This window comes from Sebastes fasciatus, chromosome 20, assembly GCF_043250625.1.
Source record: "Sebastes fasciatus isolate fSebFas1 chromosome 20, fSebFas1.pri, whole genome shotgun sequence".
NCBI classification, from domain to species: Eukaryota; Metazoa; Chordata; class Actinopteri; order Perciformes; family Sebastidae; genus Sebastes; species Sebastes fasciatus.
In genome coordinates this window covers 26304903-26326110 of record NC_133814.1, presented here as the reverse complement: position 1 = coordinate 26326110, position 21208 = coordinate 26304903, and the positions used below count along the sequence as shown (strand labels likewise).

The window sequence follows — 21208 nt, the reverse complement described above, 5'->3', positions numbered from 1 at the left end:
TTATTAATAACTGTTTTTAAAATCGAGATTATTTTATTAGCCACAACAAACATGACGTCATTTTAGTTCCAAACACACCCAGGTCACCTGACTGACCGGAACTCAGGAGATTTTACTTTCAAAATAAATTCTTTTGCAGACAGGAAAATGTATTAAGCGTTGTATTTATAGGTAAATTTGGAGACAAACTTAACATACTTACAAACAGTCCCTTTAACAGTATTTATATAGCACTTAAACCTGCTTTATAATATAAAATACATGAAAATCTCACTTTTTTACAATATGGGACCTTTAAAGCACTGACCAGAAGTGGCAACATGTGAATCTCGTTGTATTTGAAACGATGACAATAAAGCTTTCTATTATATATTAATTATATGCTATTCTATTCTAATAATGAGCAACGGGCAGTGTCTTTTACTTTGAAACTCTAACCGGAAGGCTGTCTTGTAACCGGATGCTTGACGTCGTTGCTTTTAGCTAACAGCTAACAACAACAGGAGCTCTGCTGCTTCGTTGTTGTCGTATTAAAGGTCTAAATCGACCTGTTTATCGGTTATAACTCGCTGCTGCTCGTCCTCTGCTCGTCCTCTGATGGGGATCAGCTCCAGGATGATTCCTACCGAGGATGCGTCCAACAGGAAGAGAGAGATAGAGGAGAAGCTGAGGCAGGTCAGTCTGCTGGACAGGAAGAAGCAACATAACGAGGCTATTCATGAGATATTCATCTAAACGGGCTGAACTTTGTGTTTAAAATGTTATTATTCTGACACATTAGATGTCACTCTGTACTGAGAATATGAGAGAAGTGAGCTGTTGTTGTTCTGTGTGATGTTACAGGAGCAGGAGACTCTGTCCTTCATCAGAGAGAACCTGGAGAAGAGTGACCAGCAGACCAAGGGCATGGTGGGAAACACACACTACAGAGCTGCCAACCTGCACTACAACATGAAATACCTTCATTAAAACATGACATAAAGAGCTGCCAACCTGCACTACAACACACAATACCAGCAGACCAAGGGCATGGTGGGAAACACACACTGGAAACAGACACTGGAAACACACACTACAGAGCTGCCAACCTGCACTACAACATGAAATACCTTCATTAAAACATGACATAAAGAGCTGCCAACCTGCACTACAACACACAATACCAGCAGACCAAGGGCATGGTGGGAAACACACACTACAGAGCTGCCAACCTGCACTACAACATGAAATACCTTCATTAAAACATGACATAAAGAGCTGCCAACCTGCACTAAAACACACAATACCAGCAGACCAAGGGCATGGTGGGAAACACACACTGGAAACAGACACACTACAGAGCTGCCAACCTGCACTAAAACATACAATATGCAAAATGTCATTAAATGCAGCAAAAATAATATTGAAAATAAATGTAGCCATTAATTAATTGATAAAATGTGACATAAATTGATATTTCTGTTTTGTTTATTTTGTTTATTTGTTTTGCACAATTTAAGACTATACAACATAAAATAAATGAATAATATAAAGTGCAGGAAGAGGCAAAAAACCCACTGGGCTTATCTGAAGCCTCCACCTAGAAACAAGATTAATATAAAGAAATAATATGACTACATAATAGTGATAACAATTAGGACAAGATATATATATAATAACAACAATAACAATACATTTAATATATCAAAAAAGACAAGTGTGTGTGTGTGTTACGTGGAAGTGTTTGGGAGGAGAATATTGATTTAAAATATCTATAAAGACTTCTGGGAAATCAGAACCAAACAACATTGTGAGAGGGAAAAAATAAAAAACATAAAAACAGATACATGGACAACATTGTGAAAAGCAATTACAAGACAGAAATTAAATTAAATGACCCTTTAAGCGACTTTTGAAATGTTTGACATATGAACAGTTTATTGATAGATGTGAAAAGCAATTGTTTTAATTTTCTTCTTTTATTTATATTTGTATTAATTTCTTTATTGATGTACTCTTCTGTTTAATTTTCCCTTTTATTTATGTATTTATTTTTATACATTTTAAAATATATTTATTTATTTTTGCATTTATTTTTTAAATGTGCATATTTACTAACAAGTACAACATTTTCAAATCTAGCTAGCGTTTCATTTTCAAAAACACCCCATGTTGCCAAACCTCACCCTAAAATACAGAGAGGATACTGGGAATATTAGGAATTCCATTATGCAAAACTACATGGTGAGAAAACAGAGATGAAGGTGTGTCTTTATTATTTTTCTTATGAAAGTCTTCTCAGACGAGTGGAGGCGGATTTATGTCCGTGTCCATTTTTGTCCTGAGCTGATGTCATTCTCGTCCCCGAAAGGTCTCCATCCTGTCGTCGTTCGAGAGCCGTCTGATGCAGCTGGAGAACTCCATCATCCCGGTCCACAAACAGACAGAGAACCTGCAGCGTCTGCAGGAGAACGTGGACAAGACTCTGTCCTGCATGGATCACGTCATCAGCTACTACCACGTGGCCAAAGACACCGACAGGATCATCAGAGAGGGGTGAGACTTTGGCTTTTTGTTGGGTTGCTCTGCCTGACTGGTACAGTAACGTTTCCTGATTCTGGATGTCTGTTTCAGGCCGACAGGCAGACTGGATGAGTATCTTGCTTGTATTGCAAAGATTCAGAAAGCTGTGGAATATTTCCAAGATAACAACCCTGACAGCCCCGAACTCAACACAGTGGTACAGTATTAACCTTTATATTTATATTCACGTACCCTCTTAAAGGAATGGCTCAACATTTTGTGAAATACACCTAATCTCCTTATTGCTGAGAATTAGGTGATGGATGGTGTACATGAAAAGAAATCTAACACCCAGTTTATTATGTTGTTTTTGTGCAGAAAGCGCGGTTTGAGAAGGGCAAAGAGCTGCTGGAGGCTGAGTTCCGCAGCCTCCTGACCCGCTACAGCAAACCTGTTCCCCCCATCCTCATCCTGGACGCCATCAGTGTCGACGACGAGCTGGAGGTCCAGGAGGATGTGGTGCTCGAACACCTGCCTGAAGCCGTGCTCCAGGACATCATCTGCATCGCCGGCTGGCTGGTGGAGTACGGACGCAACCAGGGTACGACTTTACTTGTTACCTCTCACATCCTGTCCACTGCTCTCTTCTCTGAAACGGTCCGACTTGACTGCAGCACACACAGAGTAGTGAGTGAGAGTGGTTTGAAAATGGCTGCTTTGTTTCATGTACGTATCATAACAACAGCTTGTATATCCTCCGTCCTCGGTCTTCCTGTTTCCCTTTTAGAATGATGACTAAAGACTACCGCCGCCTGCTGGTGTGGAGAGCTATTTCCTCTCACGCAGGCGCAGAATGCACGTGCTAACTGGGCGTCGGCTGTAGTCTTTGTGGTGTGCTCAAGTGCAATTTTTGGCCAAAGACAAAGGCGACGTGAGGCGACGCAACTGGTGGCCTTTGTCATCACTAGTTCTTTGATGTCGGTTTGGTGTCACTGGGCCTTAGATTCTTCTGGTGGTCAAATGAGAGGTGTGAAATCAGAAATCATCTGTGGACCACCACCCTTATACTTCACTCTCCCTCCTGCAGATTTCATGAACGTCTACTTCCAGATCAGGTCCAACCAGCTGGATCGCTCCATCAAAGGCCTGAAGGATCACTTCCGCAAGAACAGCGCCTCCTCCGGGATCCTCTACTCGCCCGCCGTCCAAACCAAGCGCAAGGACACGCCCACCAAGAAGGCTCCCAAGAGACCAGGTCAGCAACAGACGCCTTGTCACTCCACTTCAGTCTGTAATCACACTCTGAGCCCTCTTTTCTAGACCAGTCTAACAAACCCGCATGATTCTGCATAATGTTGATTATTAAATAGTAGCAGCACCTCTCATTGAGTGTGTTTGATTAGATTACCATCCAGCCACATTATTCTGTTCCTCCACCATCTCTCTGTAATTATCCCACTCTACCACCCCACACTGTGTTTCCCTGTGATTTTACAGTCAGCTCGAACTAATCCTTCATCCTTTCCTCTTTTATAATCCCTATGTTGTGATGACAGTCTACATCCCAGGTAAACAGAAAGCTGTAGTGTGTGCCTCGTGCTTGCTTCTGTCCGTCGGATGCCACATTTCACGGCAAATAAGCGACAGCATGAGTTTGTTTAGTGTTGAGAAGTGGGACGTCTGAAGTGTATTTGTTCTCTGGAGAGATGTCGTAGGTTATTTTCAGTATTGATGTTGGCCTCTATGGAGGACGGAACCTGCCAAAATAAAAAAATAAATAAATAAATGACTCAATAAATAAATGAATGTCATTAAGTTTAGCAAAAATAATATTTAAAAATAAGTGGATCAATTAATTAATTGATAAAATGTGACATAAATTGATATTTCAGTTTTAGTTTGCTTCTTTATTCATTTATATTTGTATTAATTCCCTTAATTATTTACTCTTCTGTTCAATTTTTCCTTTTATTTATTTATGCATTTATTTTTATACATTTTTAAATGTATTTGTCAGTTAATTATTATTATCATTTTTTTATATAAATTTTAAAATATATGTATTTATTTACGTATTTATTGACAGCCCCCTCATTTATATAATGAGGCAGAAATGCATAAAGAAATGTAAAGGAAATGTGTAAAGAAATGTAACAAGAAATGTGTAAAGACAATACAGAAAAAAGAATACAGAAATAAATAAGGGGTGAAATGCAAAGGGAAAATCGTGCATGTATGCATGCATAAATAAATAAATACATTTACAAATAAATATAAAATAAATAAAAATAAGTGCAAAAATAAATAAATACAATATAAATGCAAAATTAAATGAATAAATGCAAAAAATAAATAAATATATTTAACAATTAATAAAAATAAATGCATAAATAAATAAAAGGGAAATTAAACAGAAGAGTAAATAAATAAGAGAATTAATACAAAAATAAATAAATAAGCAAATTAAAACAGAAATATCATGTCACATTTTATCAATTAATTAATAATATTTTTGCTACATTTAATGTCTTATTTATTGAGTGATTTATTTATTTATTATTCATTTATTTTTTAATTTTGGCAGGTTCGGTCCTCCATAGGCCTCTAGTTTCCACCGCGTCGCCAGCAGTTTGCCGCCATGAAACTAGAGGCCATAGAGTTTTCAGTGTTTGTGTGAAGTAGTTGAGTGGATGTGTGTGCAGTGACAGGTGTGTAACACGTCTGTGTGTAGTGTTGATCAGAGAAGTTTGTAGCTATTAAACAGCTGATATTCCAGTTCCTCAGACCCTAATCTGTTTGCTCTGTTTAAATGATGAAACAGGCTTTTTATTTTCATTTAATTTATTCTTTTGTTGACAGCTTGAATTTGAAATAACTCCATCAACATGCACTCACAGCTTGCTCCTGCTATTGTTTGTGCTGAAGCGGTAGTGAGGACAGACGTAGCCTGCTGTAATAGATGACTTTTCTGACCCAATCTAATCTGCGTTAAAGCTCCACTTATCAATATACAGTGGAAACCGCTTATAGCGTATTTACCACCTTACCAGGCCACTGATAAACCGGCTGTACTCTACCTGCCGAGCATCAGGAGTTGGTGGGGATTGAGCCTGCTGAGGTCGAACCAGAGCTAAAATGAGAGTGAATATTGGTATTAAATGAATTTGTTGGACATAAAACCTCTGTGGGATGATAACGTTGCTCTGTGTTTGCTGCATGTGTAGTCAGGCAACTGTGAAAGCTTCAGCTGTTACAGCAACAATAAGTAAGCCAGTGTTTTCCAGCTTGTTGAGTTCTTCTGCCCTCAAGTTGCAAAAGTTTTTTAAAAAGTCAATGAATGCAGCTTTAAGTGTGCCACATGCTTGCTAACTCACTAACCAAACTAAGATGTTGTGTTTTAATCCTGAGAATATTAATGTACTGTAGATGTTGCCTGTCTAATATGGAGGACGGAACCTGCCAAAATAAAAAATAAATAAATAAATGACTCGATAAATAAATAAATAAATAAATGTCTGTCATTAAATGTAGCAAAAATAATATTAGGAATAAATTTAGGCAGCCATTAATTAATTGATAAAATGTGACATAAATTGATATTTCTGTTGTAATTTGCTTCTTTATTTAAAATATATTTGTATTAATTCCCTTAATTTTTCCTTTTATTTCTTTTTAATTTCTTTTTAAATGTATTTATTTCTTTTTACATTTATATTTTATTTTACGCACTTATTCTTATTTATTTTATATTTATTTTTTAAATGTACCTATTTATTAATGTATTTATGCATTTATTTCTTTATTACTGCACAATTTTCCCTTTACATTTCACCCCTTATTTATTTCCTCAAACTGATTTATTTCTGTATTCTTTTCTTTTTACATTTCTTAATGCATTTCAGCCTCATTATGCAAACGAGGGGGCTGTCAATAAATGCATAAATATATACATTTAAAAATAAATATAAAAAAGAAGTGCAAAAAATAATAAATAATACATTTAAAAATTAATAAAAATGAATACATAAATAAAGAAGCAAATTAAAACAGAAATATCAATTTGTGATATTTTACCAATTAATCAATAGTTACATTTATTTTTAATATTATTTTTGCTAAGTTTAATAACATATTTATTTTGTCGAGTCATTTATTTATTTATTCATTTATTTTGGCAGGTTCCGTCCTCCATAGTCTAAACCATGTAACAAAATGTTGTGGTAATATTAGTGATATTAATGACTGTTTAATTGTATTAATTGTGATTGGCTGTTTTGTGTTTACAACTGACCTAACCTGTTTATTCTGCTCTTACATGACCCTGGGTACTGTGTGTCTGAGCAGTGTTTTCATGACGTAGCTGTAGTCGCTCTGTCTCTCACCTGGTCATCCTGTTGTGTAGCTGTGGTGCTAGGCTGTGCCCCCCTCCCCCCCTCCACATACAAACCTCTGCTGGTGGTGGTGTCTGTGTTTCATCACTCACTTCCTAGCTCTCCCTTTTTCTTCTTCCTCTTCTTCTTCTTCTGTTTCTTGGCTGTCTGGACCTCGCTGCACCCCCCCGTCCTCTGGACTCTGTCTCTGTGTTTATGGGACCAGGGACCATTCGCAAGGCTCAGAACCTTCTGAAACAGTACTCACAGCATGGGCTGGATGGGAAAAAGGGGGGCTCTAACCTCACTCCTTCGGAAGGTAACGCACCTCGGTCTTCTCTACGGTGTCTTCTCTGCCTCCTCGCTCACAGTGAACCGGTTGTGTTGTGCTTCCATGTTGTTTCTCATTCAGAGCAACAGGCTTTCCTCACAACCGCCACAACAGCTTTAAGATCATGCAGATGTTAAATGAAACTAGGGCTGTCAATCAATTAATCGCAATTTTTTTATCTGTTCAAAATGTACCTTAAAGGGGGATTTGTCAAGTATTTAATACTCTTATCAACATGGGAGTGGACAAATATGCTGCTTTATGCAAATGTATGTTTATATTTTATTATTGGAAATCAATTAACAATACAAAACAATGACAGATATTGTCCAGAAACATAGTTGTGATTATCATAAAGTGGGCATGTCTGTAAAGGGGAGACTCGTGGGTACCCATTGAAACCATTTACATTCACATATCTGGAGGTCAGAGGTCAAGGGACCCCTTGACCTCCAGATTTCCGAAAAAAAAAGTCTGAAAAAAAAGATCTAAAAAATGTCCGTAAAAAAAGGTCTGGAAAAAATGTATAAAAAAAAAAAGATCTGAAAAATAGTCTGAAAAAATGTCCGAAAAAAAAAGATCTGAAAAATGTCGGACAAAAAAAGTCTGAAAAAAAAGATTTGAGAAATGTCTGAAAAAAAGTTTAAAAAAAAAAAAGTCTGAAAAATGTCCGAAACAAAAGTCTGAAAAAAAATATCTAAAAAATGTCCGAAAAAAAGTAAAAAAAAAAAAGTCTGGAAAAATGTCTGAAAAAATATCCGAAAAAAAAAGATCTGAAAAAAAATGTCCGAAAAAAAGATCTGAAAAAAGTCTGGAAAAAAGTCTGAAAAAATGTCTGAAAAAAAGTTTAAAAAAAAAGTCTGAAAAAAAAGATCTGAAAAATGTCCAAAACAAAAGGTCTGAAAAATGTCGGAAAAAAATGTCTGAAAAAATATCCGAAAAAAAAGATCTGAAATAAGTCTGAAAAAAAAGATCGAAAAAAAGATCTGAAAAATGTCGGACAAAAAAAGTCTGAAAAAAAAGATTTGAGAAATGTCTGAAAAAAAGTTTAAAAAAAAAAAAGTCTGAAAAATGTCCGAAACAAAAGTCTGAAAAAAAATATCTAAAAAATGTCCGAAAAAAAGTCAAAAAAAAAAAGTCTGGAAAAATGTCTGAAAAAATATCCGAAAAAAAAAGATCTGAAAAAAAATGTCCGAAAAAAAGATCTGAAAAAAGTCTGGAAAAAAGTCTGAAAAAATGTCTGAAAAAAAGTTTAAAAAAAAAGTCTGAAAAAAAAGATCTGAAAAATGTCCAAAACAAAAGGTCTGAAAAATGTCGGAAAAAAATGTCTGAAAAAATATCCGAAAAAAAAGATCCGAAATAAGTCTGAAAAAAAAGATCGAAAAAAAGATCTGAAAAATGTCCGAAAAAAAAGTCTGAAAAATGTCTGAAAAAAAAGATTAAAAAAATGTCCGATAAAAAAGATCTAAAAAAAATCTGAAAAAAGATCTGAAAAAAAGATCTAAAAAAATGTCCGATAAAAAAGATCTGAAAAATGTCCGATAAAAAAGTCTGAAAAAAGTCTAAAAAAAAAGATCTGAAAAATGTCTGAAAAAAAATTCTGAAAAAAGATCTGAAAAATGTCTGAAAAAAAGTCCGAAAAAAAGATTAAAAAAAATGGCCGATAAAAAGATCTGAAAAATGTCCGAAAAAAAAGATCTGAAAAATGCAGGACAAAAAAAGTCTGAAAAAAAATATTTGAAAAAAGTCTGAAAAAAAAGATCTAAAAAAATGTCCGAAAAAAAGATCTGAAAAATGTCCGAAAAAAAAGTCTGAAAAAATGTCCGAAACAAAAGGTCTGAAAAAATGTCTAAAAAAAAGATCTAAAAAATGTCCGAAAAAAATTTAAAAGAAAAGTAAAAAAAAATGTCCGATAAAAAGATCTGAAAAATGTCCGAAAAAAAAGATCTGAAAAATGTCGGACAAAAAAAGTCTGAAAAAAAATATTTGAAAAAAGTCTGAAAAAAAAGATCTAAAAAAATGTCCGAAAAAAAGATCTGAAAAATGTCTGAAAAAAAAGATCTGAAAAAAGTCTGAAAAAAAGGATCTAAAAAAAGTCTGAAAAAAAATATTTGAAAAAAGTCTGAAAAAAAAGATCTAAAAAAATGTCCGAAAAAAAGATCTGAAAAAAGTCTGAAAAAAAAGATCTGAAAAATGTCCGAAACAAAAGGTCTGAAAAAATGTCTAAAAAAAAGATCTAAAAAATGTCCGAAATTTTTTTAAAAGAAAAGTCAAAAAAAAAGTCTGAAAAAAAGATCTGAAAAATGTCTGAAAAAAAAGATCTGAAAAAAAAGATCTGAAAAATGTCCGAAACAAAAGATCTAAAAAAAATGTCCGAAAAAAAAGATCTGAAAAATGTCCGAAAAAAAAGATCCCAAAAAATGTCGGACAAAAAAAGTCAGAAAAAAAAGATCTGAAAAATGTCGGACAAAAAAAGTCTGAAAAAAAAGATTTGAAAAAAAGTGGGAAAAAAAAGTCTGAAACAAAAGGTCTGAAGAAATTTGTAAAAATATTTTAAATAAAGCGTATACTTAAACTGATATTGATTCTTTTAGGTGTATAAAATCCGTCCACAGCAGTACATTACTTTGCTCCCGAGCTGGTACTCCTGTCTGCTGCTCTAAACTCCATCTCCTGTAGGTAATAAACTGACTATGGAGAAGCAGCTTATACAATCACACTGAGAAACACCCGTACTATCCCTTTAACGGTGTGAAAGGATGTAACGTTTAAGAGCTGCGATGAATCAAAAGCTGTTGTGAGTTTTTTTTCCTTAAAGCTCGTTGCTCTCATGTAGTTGAAACACACACTGACTAACGTAGACGAGTCTCACACACAAAACAGCTGACTTCAGTTGGTGTCCCCCGCTTCCTCCCCTCCTTCCCCCCCTGCTGGGTGCTTGGTGGTGGTCGGTGCAGATGTTCCAGGTTCAGGTTTGTCCCCCCTCCCTCTGGGCCTAGTCACGACCCCGGTGGTTTGACTAGGCCTGTGTCCCTGCTGCCCCCCCACCCCACCCACCAGGTTACGATCATGACTTGCGGGTCAAACACCTCACTGACGCCCTGACCGAGAAGCACGGGGCCGCCGCAGGTGAGTGCCGGGAACCTGTGGGGAAAGAGAAGGAACATTACCAACAAACAGGCTGATAAACGTCTTTAATACATCTCATTCTCTGTTACCCAACAAGTACTGTCACAGCCTGCAGCATCAACACCTTCATCTGAATACAAACACACACTCAGTAACCAGCCACAGCACCAGAGACCATATGTCTTTATATGAAAGTGTTTCTGTTTACTGGCTGACTGGATCTTTGCTCGTGTACCTCTCAGGAAAAGATGATGTTCTGGACATCGAGATCGACTCCTACATCCACTGCATCAGTGCCTTCGTCAAGCTGGCCCAGAGCGAGTACGCCCTCCTGGCAGAAATCATCCCCGAGCACCACCAGAAGAAGACCTTCGACTCCCTCATTCAGGTCAGAGAGACACGTTCATTCATTCTAGTTTGTTATTCATGCATTTCACAAATCTTAGGACATAATGATTTAAATTAGGGCTCTTCTATCGGACTCTGCCTCTTCTAATCAAGCCCCCAGGAAGAGCTCCAAACAGATTTAAGTTCCCAAAATCAGTTACTTCCTAAGCCACCAGTGCACTGTCATGTTTTCCACATCACTTTCTTTGTGTTGTAACCTGCTTCCTGTTCCCTCGTCTGTCCGCAGGAGGCGCTGGACAACCTGATGCTGGAGGGGGACAACATCGTGTCTGCAGCGCGCCGAGCCATAATGCGCCACGACTACTCAGCCGTGCTCACCATCTTCCCCATCCTCAGACACCTGAAAATGAACAAGTCTGAGTTTGACTCAACACTTCAGGTCTTCATCAGTTCAGTCTCATTTACATGCACGGCGTTGATCTTTTGTGGGAGTAAAGAAAACATATAAATAATCTTTTTGTGTGCAGGGAACGGCAGCGAGCACCAAGAACAAGCTGCCGACACTCATCACCTCCATGGAGACGATCGGAGCCAAAGCTCTGGAGGAGTTTGCAGACAGCATCAAGGCAAGATGCTCACATTTTAATGCCCGTCACCACCGATCATTCAGTCAGTAGATACTTACTGATCTCTCTCTCCTTTAACGACAGAATGATCCTGATAAAGAGTACAACATGCCCAAGGATGGAACCGTCCACGAACTGACCAGCAATGTAAGCTCACGCACTTCTCTGTGGATTTATTGTCTCTCTCTCTGCACTTCACACTCAACACCCGCTGGTCTCCTTGGGAACGGCTAACGGCGCTGTGTTTGATGAATAAGCTGAGGCGATGCTGACCTTGACCTCTCTCCTGCAGGCCATCCTGTTCCTGCAGCAGCTGCTGGACTTCCACGAGACAGCTGGAGCCATGCTGGCCTCACAAGGTACAGCCACACCAACACCAGCAGTTAGCTCTCGTTAACTCCTCTGGTGGCTCCCTCCTCTTCCCTGTTGATGGCAGCTTTGCTTTCCTTCCTTTTCAAACACTTGACTCCTCACTACCTATGGAGGACGGAACGTGTCAAAATAATAGATAAATTAAGAAATAAATGACTCGATAAATAAATAGTCGTTGAATTTAGCAAAAATATTAAAAATAAATGTAGTCATTAATTAATTGATCAAATGTGACATAAATTGATATTTAAGTTTTAATTTGCTTCTTTATTTATTTATCTTTGTATTAATTCCCTTATTTATTTACTCTTCTTTTTAATTTTACCTTTTATTTATGTATTACTTTTATTATTTTTTAATAGTATTTATTTATTTTAGCATTTATTTTTTATATTTATCTTTAAATGTATATATTTATTTATGCATTTATTGACAGCCCCCCTCATTTGCATAATGACGCAGAAATGCATAAAGAAATATTTGTAAAAAGAAATGCAAAGGGAAAATCATGCAGAAATAAATGCTTAAATACACAAATAAATACGTACATTTAAAAATAAATAAAAAATTAAAAATAAATATAATAAGGGAATTAATACAAAGATGAATAAATAAAGTAGCAAACTAAATTTGTCACTTTTTATCAGTTACTTAATGGTTACATTTGTTTTTATATTATTTTTGCTACATTTATTGACATTTATTTAGCTATCGAGTCATTTATTTATTTACTTTTGATTTTGGCAGCTTCCGTCCTCCATAACTGCCTGGCTGATGACTCGTTGCTTACTCTGCACTAACAAATCTTTTCTAACCTTTTTGCACTTGTGCCTCTTTCTCTTTCTCTTCTCTTCTGCCTTGCCTCGGCCCTTTTAGTACTGGGGGACACTTACAATATACCTTTAGACCCCCGAGGTAAGCAAAAGGCCGCTGCGCTGGTGATGAGTTAGATTCTGAATGTTTTCATGCTGATTCTTGAAACTAATTGCAGCAGATGAATTCAGAGTGACAGCAGAGGAGTCTGTTTCATAATGAGACACTCGGCTGTGATGTGCATGTGCTGAAGTGCAGGTTGAAAGTACTTTTAGACGTTACTATGGGAACCTGAGTGCTTCCACTGTAATTAATTCTCTGAGTGGAGATGTAGATTTCCTCCCAGTGTTGATCTAAAGAGAAAATAAAAGAAGTGTTGGAGGATTAAATGAAGTAGTTAATACTCATAATTGTGGGTTATTGAGTAAATTTAATGTCGATGCTGTTTGTGCTAACAGCTTCTGTATTTTTTCCAGAGACGAGTTCATCAGCGAGCAGCTACACCTCCGAGTTCAACAAGAGGCTCCTCAGCACTTATATATGTAAGTAGTACGGCTGTCAATCCATTACAATGTTCAATCGCAATTTATCTTTTTAAATGTACCTTAAAGGGAGATTTAATTAAGTATTTAATTCTCTTATCAACATGGGAGTGGAGACATATGCTGCTTTATGCAAATGTATGTATATATTTATTATTGGAAATCAATTAACAGAGGTCAAGGGACCCCTTTGAAAATGGCCATGCCAGTTTTACTGAAATTCAGCGCAAGTTTGGATCGTTATTTATCCTCCTTCGTGACAAGCTAGTATGACATGGTTGGTACCGATGGATTGTAGTTTCTTTTAGTTTCATATGATACCAGCATCTTCACTCTAGCTTTAAAACTGAGCCCTCACAACCTCAAAATCACAAGTTGCGTTAAAGAAATGAGTGGCGTTAACCCATCATTATGTTAACTTTGACAGCCCTAGTAAGTCTTGAAGAAACCACCACCTCTATGTTGTTAAATGTCCAGGTTTAGTTGTGGAGACTGATGCGTGACTTTCTCCTCTCAGGTAAGGTGTTGGGGAACTTGCAGCTGAACCTGCTCAGCAAATCCAAAGTGTACGAGGATTCGGCTCTGAGCGCCATTTTTCTGCACAACAACTACAACTACATCCTCAAGTCGCTGGAGAAGTACGTTTTCCTCTTTTTACTCCTTCATGTATTGAAGTGAATTATCCGTGTTGATCATCATCATCTTACAACCAATATGATGATTTACTGATTCCATTATGAGGACAACAAAGTAGGGATGCACCGATTTATCAGCCGAACATCGGTATCGGACGATATTCACCTCGTTGACTGCCGTCGGCCTATCGGCAAATAAGATGACATTCGCTGATGGCGCCGGCCAATGTTTATCTGTTGTGTTGCGCCGGCTAAATGTTGTGTTGGTTATTTGCGGTCGGTCTCAGACAACAGTAACCAGCTGCTGATTCAGAGAAGGAGCATCTGACTGGACACGACTCTGACATGACGCCGGGTGCCGTTGTTTACAAATAAAAGTGAAAGAAATGCCTCTATTTTTCTAAAAAATTTTTTTTTATAATAACGCAGAACTAATAATTTATTGTAATGATGAATAATATCTACCTCGTTGTGTCTTTAAATTGATAGAATAAGAAACCAACAAGATAAGATAGATTTGTGGTCTTTTTATTTACTTCCAGCCTAATAACATCTCTCTGTCCACACACCGTTAAATATGCACTTCTGTTACGTCATGTAAACAAACCACGTCCCTCTCAGCTGTGTGGTCAAGATCAGACTAGAGACGTAGCCACTTAGAAGATACGTTAGTAGTACTTGCTATCGACAGTTGTGTTTTTTAAACAGAAAACAGGTTTTATAGTGCGATATTTACTGAAAATGACAATACAGCCAACAGTAGCCTAAGTAAACTTCCAGGCTCCTGGTGATCTCCCTCCAGCCAGCTGCCACCTTATTTAGGTGTTTGTATTGAAATGGAGGTATCCTATCAGATAACTTCTCATTTAAACTTCACCAATAAGCCGTTCCTCGTCCATTGCGGCGCTTTCAAAACGAGCGACGGGAATAAATAGAAACAGGGTCGTGGAAACGTCCGCAGCGCTTCGTCTCTCGCTGCCAGTTAGTTCATTCCATTAGAAAATAATGCAATCAAACTGATTTTGTCATTGATGCTTGCTTGCGTTGCATTCTGTTGTAATATGTTGGCTACACGCATCCCAATACATTAAACCTCTCTGTGTTGTACACATGATATTACCTCTAGTGTTTTTTTTTGTGAACCCCCGACCTTAAAGTTCAAACTGCGCCTTACCTGGAAAGTCAAAGAAATTACTATTAAAATTTCTAAAAGCCAGCAGCTTGGTTTGCAAACCTGCTTAGCTGTGCAGTAAGTGGACGTGATGTATTCTATATGGGCTAAAACATCCTATACAGAACCACTGGTATAGTCCTTTAAGTGAGTTTAAATGAAATGTCTCTGTGAATGTCTTCAGGTCTGAGCTGATCCAGCTCGTCACAGTGACTCAGAAGAAAGCTGAGAGTTCATACAGAGAGCTGATCGAGCAGCAGATCCAGATGTACCAGCGCAGGTAAACATGTAAAAACTGAACTCAAACATCGTTTATGTCCTTCACATCTGTGCTGTTCATCACTTTGACCTGATGTATTTGATTCTGTCGTAGCTGGTTGAAAGTCACAGAGCACCTGACCGACAGGAACATGCCCGTCTTCCAACAAGGCACCAAGGTCAGAATTTTATCATCTTTTACTGTCTGAGAAAAGTAAACGCTTCACCCACTTTGGTACAGAAGTGTCAACTTTAACATGCCAGTATGATTTCTGGCACTGAAGACAAGTTGATAGTGTGCCAGTTTAGCAGAGGCCCAGTGAGGGCCGTGTGTCTCCTACAGCTCAATCCCAAAACAACATTTATTACTGGTAACACTTACTCTCAATGTTTTTAAAAGTCATCTTAAAGGAATAGTTTGGATTTTTTGAGGTTGGGTTGTATGAGGCAGTAGAAGGAGTTTGGAGAAACAGACACCCAAAACACCCGAACTATCCCTTTTAAGGTCCTAATAATATGTACACAGTGTATAATATCCATAGAAAGTGTTGGCTATGAATCATTTTGCCCTGTCATGAGTGCGTCTGTGCTACATTTACGTATTGTAACTGTCTTGCCTTCCTCCAGCTGAAAGATAAAGAGCGACAGGTGATTAAAGACAAATTCAAGGTGAGGTTTGGCACCACTTTGTCAAATATCTTCCTATAAAGATCCATACTGTCGTAGCATGAATGTGAAAGAACAAATGGATCCAAGCTCTCTTCTCCCCGCTACCTCTCAGGGTTTTAATGACGGCTTGGAGGAGTTGTGTAAGATCCAGAAGGGCTGGGCCATCCCAGACAAAGAGCAGCGAGACTTCATCCGTCAGGCCCAGAGGAGAGTGGTGTCTGATACCTACAGGGCCTTCCTGCACAGGTGAGTGTGACACCTGGTGGACACACATATGCAAATGCCAGGCATTAAGTTACAGCTAATTCAGCTGTCAAACACATCCCTGGTAGATGGAATTACCTGAGAGATAATAATACGTTTAGTATGCTCTATAATCTTTATCTTTTGAATTGAATTGAATTGAATCTTTAGCCGCTTTATCTTTAACCGCTTTCGACGTACTATACTATGACCTTTTATGACATACTATACTATGAATTTTTTTTGACATTTTTCAACATACTATACGATGACTTTTTTTGTGTGACTTTTTTCAACGACATTTTTTCGACATACTATACTATGACTTTTTTATGACTCCCTCTGTGTGTGTTGTAATCCAAGCTTCTCTGTGCTTTGTCTGTGTCCCCTTATAAATCCTGCAACAAAATCAGATAAGATAGATGTTTAAATTACTGTTATGCGGCGCTACACCTGCCAGCCAATCAGAACCCCTCGTGGTCTGATTCCCTTCACACTTAACCATTTTTCTTTTGTTTCTTCCAGATGTGCCAACATCTCTTTCACCAAGAACCCTGAGAAGTATCACAAGTATCGGCCGGAGGAAGTTGAGGAGATGATTGAAAAACTGTTCGACACGTCGGCCTGAGCTACACTTTGATCAACCCCGAGTCATGTTCCTCACTCTCTCCAAACATATCTCCCCTCGAACTCAACACGTTAATTACAAAGACACCCATCCTCTCCTCACACTACTCTCACACTCGCTGTGTCTGATATTTTGTACAAAGAACATGATGTATTTATGTAATTTAGCCGTTTCATCTGAGCATTTCAAAACAAATAAAGGGAACTCTGTGAATTGGTACGGGTTGTGATTTGTTTTGTTGATGAGAAAAAAGACGCTCGTCTCACTCCACTGTCGGGCACCGGGCATCGATGTGAGGGTGGGGATCGAACCCCGCACTGCCGCAGCCAGAACCAGGAACTTAGCAACCAAGCCACCAATGCCACACACACTGAGGACTGTTCTCTTCGTATATTTGAGTAGTAGTAAGTCGAAAAAAATATCATAGTAGTATGTCAAAAAAAGGGAAAAAAGTCATAGTATAGCATGTTGAAATGTTTTTTTAAAAAAGTCATAGTATAGTATGTCGAAATGTTTTTTTTAAAAAGTCATAATATAGTATGTCGAGAAAAGTCATGAAAAAAAGTCAATATAATTTGTCGAAAAAAGTCATGAAAAAAAGTCATATAGTATGTCGAGAAGTCATGAAAAAAAGTCATAATATAGTATGTCAAAAAAAGTCATGAAAAAAAGTCATAATATAGTTTGTTGAAAAAAGTCATGAAAAAAAGTCATATAGTATGTCGAGAAGTCATGAAAAAAAGTCATAATATAGTATGTCAAAAAAAGTCATGAAAAAAAGTCATAATATAGTTTGTTGAAAAAAGTCATGAAAAAAAGTCACAATATAGTTTGTCGAAAAAAGTCATGAAAAAAAGTCATAATATAGTTTGTCAAAAAAAGTCATGAAAAAAAGTCATAATATAGTATGTCGAGAAAAGTCATGAAAAAAAGTCATAGTCCAGTATGTCGAGAAAAGTCATGAAAAAAAGTCATAGTCCAGTATGTCGAGAAAAGTCATGATATAGTTTGTCAAAAAAAGTCATGAAAAAAAGTCATAATATAGTATGTCGAAAAAAGTCATGAAAAAAAGTCATAATATAGTATGTCAAAAAAAGTCATGAAAAAAAGTCATAATATAGTATGTCAAAAAAAGTCATGAAAAAAAGTCATAATATAGTTTGTTGAAAAAAGTCATGAAAAAAAGTCACAATATAGTATGTCGAGAAAAGTCATGAAAAAAAGTCACAGTATAGTATGTCGAGAAAAGTCATGAAAAAAAGTCATAATATAGTATGTCAAAAAAAGTCATGAAAAAAAGTCAATATAGTATGTCGAGAAAAGTCATGAAAAAAAGTCATAGTCCAGTATGTCGAAAAAAGTCATGAAAAAAAGTCACAATATAGTATGTCAAAAAAAGTCATGAAAAAAAGTCAATATAGTATGTCGAGAAAAGTCATGAAAAAAAGTCATAGTATAGTTTGTCGAAAAAAGTCATGAAAAAAAGTCATAGTATAGTTTGTTGAAAAAAGTCATGAAAAAAAGTCATAATATAGTATGTCGAAAAAAGTCATGAAAAAAAGTCATAATATAGTATGTCAAAAAAAGTCATGAAAAAAAGTCATAATATAGTTTGTTGAAAAAAGTCATGAAAAAAAGTCACAATATAGTATGTCGAGAAAAGTCATGAAAAAAAGTCATAATATAGTATGTCGAAAAAAGTCATGAAAAAAAGTCATAATATAGTTTGTTGAAAAAAGTCATGAAAAAAAGTCACAGTATAGTATGTCGAGAAAAGTCATGAAAAAAAGTCATAATATAGTATGTCAAAAAAAGTCATGAAAAAAAGTCAATATAGTATGTCGAGAAAAGTCATGAAAAAAAGTCATAATATAGTATGTCGAGAAAAGTCATGAAAAAAAGTCACAGTATAGTATGTCGGAAAAAGTCATGAAAAAAAGTCATAGTATAGTTTGTCGAAAAAAGTCATGAAAAAAAGTCACAATATAGTATGTCGAAAAAAGTCATGAAAAAAAGTCATAGTATAGTTTGTTGAAAAAAGTCATGAAAAAAAGTCATAATATAGTATGTCAAAAAAAGTCATGAAAAAAAGTCATAATATAGTTTGTTGAAAAAAGTCATGAAAAAAAGTCAAAATATAGTATATCGAGAAAAGTCATGAAAAAAAGTCATAATATAGTATGTCAAAAAAAGTCATGAAAAAAAGTCATAATATAGTTTGTTGAAAAGTCATGAAAAAAAGTCACAATATAGTATGTCGAGAAAAGTCATGAAAAAAAGTCACAGTATAGTATGTCGAGAAAAGTCATGAAAAAAAGTCATAATATAGTATGTCAAAAAAAGTCATGAAAAAAAGTCATAATATAGTTTGTTGAAAAAAGTCATGAAAAAAAGTCACAATATAGTATGTCGAGAAAAGTCATGAAAAAAAGTCATAGTCCAGTATGTCGAGAAAAGTCATGAAAAAAAGTCATAGTCCAGTATGTCGAGAAAAGTCATGAAAAAAAGTCATAATATAGTATGTCGAGAAAAGTCATGAAAAAAAGTCATAATATAGTTTGTCGAAAAAAGTCATGAAAAAAAGTCATAATATAGTTTGTCGAAAAAAGTCATAATATAGTTTGTCAAAAAAAGTCATGAAAAAAAGTCATAATATAGTATGTCGAAAAAAGTCATGAAAAAAAGTCATAATATAGTATGTCAAAAAAAGTCATGAAAAAAAGTCATAATATAGTATGTCGAAAAAAGTCATGAAAAAAAGTCATAATATAGTATGTCAAAAAAAGTCATGAAAAAAAGTCATAATATAGTATGTCGGAAAAAGTCATGAAAAAAAGTCATAGTATAGTTTGTCGAAAAAAGTCATGAAAAAAAGTCATAGTATAGTTTGTTGAAAAAAGTCATGAAAAAAAGTCATAATATAGTTTGTTGAAAAAAGTCATGAAAAAAAGTCAAAATATAGTATATCGAGAAAAGTCATGAAAAAAAGTCACAATATAGTATGTCGAGAAAAGTCATGAAAAAAAGTCACAGTATAGTATGTCGAGAAAAGTCATGAAAAAAAGTCATAATATAGTATGTCAAAAAAAGTCATGAAAAAAAGTCATAATATAGTTTGTTGAAAAAAGTCATGAAAAAAAGTCACAATATAGTATGTCGAGAAAAGTCATGAAAAAAAGTCATAGTCCAGTATGTCGAGAAAAGTCATGAAAAAAAGTCATAGTCCAGTATGTCGAGAAAAGTCATGAAAAAAAGTCATAATATAGTATGTCGAGAAAAGTCATGAAAAAAAGTCATAATATAGTTTGTCGAAAAAAGTCATGAAAAAAAGTCATAATATAGTTTGTCGAAAAAAGTCATAATATAGTTTGTCAAAAAAAGTCATGAAAAAAAGTCATAATATAGTATGTCGAAAAAAGTCATGAAAAAAAGTCATAATATAGTATGTCAAAAAAAGTCATGAAAAAAAGTCATAATATAGTATGTCGAAAAAAGTCATGAAAAAAAGTCATAATATAGTATGTCAAAAAAAGTCATGAAAAAAAGTCAATATAGTATGTCGAGAAAAGTCATGAAAAAAAGTCATAGTCCAGTATGTCGAAAAAAGTCATGAAAAAAAGTCATAATATAGTATGTCAAAAAAAGTCATGAAAAAAAGTCAATATAGTATGTCGAGAAAAGTCATGAAAAAAAGTCATAATATAGTATGTCGAGAAAAGTCATGAAAAAAAGTCACAGTATAGTATGTCGAGAAAAGTCATGAAAAAAAGTCATAATATAGTATGTCGGAAAAAGTCATGAAAAAAAGTCATAGTATAGTTTGTCGAAAAAAGTCATGAAAAAAAGTCATAGTATAGTTTGTTGAAAAAAGTCATGAAAAAAAGTCATAATATAGTTTGTTGAAAAAAGTCATGAAAAAAAGTCAAAATATAGTATATCGAGAAAAGTCATGAAAAAAAGTCATAATATAGTATGTCAAAAAAAGTCATGAAAAAAAGTCATAATATAGTTTGTTGAAAAAAGTCATGAAAAAAAGTCACAATATAGTATGTCGAGAAAAGTCATGAAAAAAAGTCACAGTATAGTATGTCGAGAAAAGTCATGAAAAAAAGTCATAACATAGTATGTCAAAAAAAGTCATGAAAAAAAGTCAATATAGTATGTCGAGAAAAGTCATGAAAAAAAGTCATAATATAGTATGTCGAGAAAAGTCATGAAAAAAAGTCATAGTCCAGTATGTCGAAAAAAGTCATGAAAAAAAGTCACAATATAGTATGTCGAGAAAAGTCATGAAAAAAAGTCATAATATAGTATGTCGAGAAAAGTCATGAAAAAAAGTCACAGTATAGTATGTCGAGAAAAGTCATGAAAAAAAGTCACAATATAGTATGTCGAGAAAAGTCATGAAAAAAAGTCATAATATAGTATGTCAAAAAAAGTCATGAAAAAAAGTCATAATATAGTATGTCGAGAAAAGTCATGAAAAAAAGTCACAATATAGTATGTCGAGAAAAGTCATGAAAAAAAGTCACAATATAGTATGTCGAGAAAAGTCATGAAAAAAAGTCACA

The 21208-nt window shown here is 35.3% G+C and overlaps 1 protein-coding gene and 1 long non-coding RNA gene across 10 annotated transcripts in view; one reads left to right on the top strand and one right to left on the bottom strand.

Annotated features, from left to right (window-relative positions):
* Nucleotides 1–441: 441 nt before the first annotated feature.
* Nucleotides 442–16856, top strand: exoc7 (exocyst complex component 7). 9 transcript variants are annotated; one of them, XM_074619419.1, is made up of 21 exons: nucleotides 442–675; nucleotides 844–909; nucleotides 2351–2535; nucleotides 2614–2719; nucleotides 2881–3103; nucleotides 3590–3757; nucleotides 7099–7191; nucleotides 10264–10332; nucleotides 10575–10720; nucleotides 10967–11119; nucleotides 11208–11306; nucleotides 11391–11453; nucleotides 11599–11665; nucleotides 12555–12593; nucleotides 12968–13033; nucleotides 13551–13671; nucleotides 15024–15119; nucleotides 15213–15276; nucleotides 15725–15766; nucleotides 15879–16012; nucleotides 16535–16856. In XM_074619419.1, the coding sequence occupies exons 1-21, from the start codon at nucleotides 598–600 to the stop codon at nucleotides 16635–16637; spliced, it is 2181 nt and encodes a 726-aa protein (XP_074475520.1). In that variant the 5' UTR covers nucleotides 442–597; the 3' UTR covers nucleotides 16638–16856. The 9 variants fall into 9 exon arrangements, with proteins under 9 accessions (XP_074475520.1, XP_074475512.1, XP_074475521.1 ...); XM_074619411.1 differs by lacking the exon at nucleotides 10264–10332 and adding an exon at nucleotides 4059–4070; XM_074619420.1 differs by lacking the exon at nucleotides 12555–12593 and adding an exon at nucleotides 4059–4070.
* LOC141758225 (uncharacterized) overlaps nucleotides 12705–21208 on the bottom strand; it is a 133255-nt gene continuing 124751 nt past the window's right edge. Inside the window, exon 4 of the long non-coding RNA XR_012591836.1 lies at nucleotides 12705–12844. This is a non-coding gene — a long non-coding RNA (uncharacterized LOC141758225). The remainder of the gene's footprint in view (nucleotides 12845–21208) is intronic.

Bases quoted from the DNA above. Each gene is read 5' to 3' on its own strand.
- exoc7 (XM_074619419.1), top strand. From the start codon at position 598: ATGGGGATCAGCTCCAGGATGATTCCTACCGAGGATGCGTCCAACAGG. The intron at 3,758-7,098 runs GTCAGCAACAGA...TTATGGGACCAG, and splicing joins GAAGGCTCCCAAGAGACCAG to GGACCATTCGCAAGGCTCAG. The intron at 11,454-11,598 runs GTAAGCTCACGC...TCTCTCCTGCAG, and splicing joins TCCACGAACTGACCAGCAAT to GCCATCCTGTTCCTGCAGCA.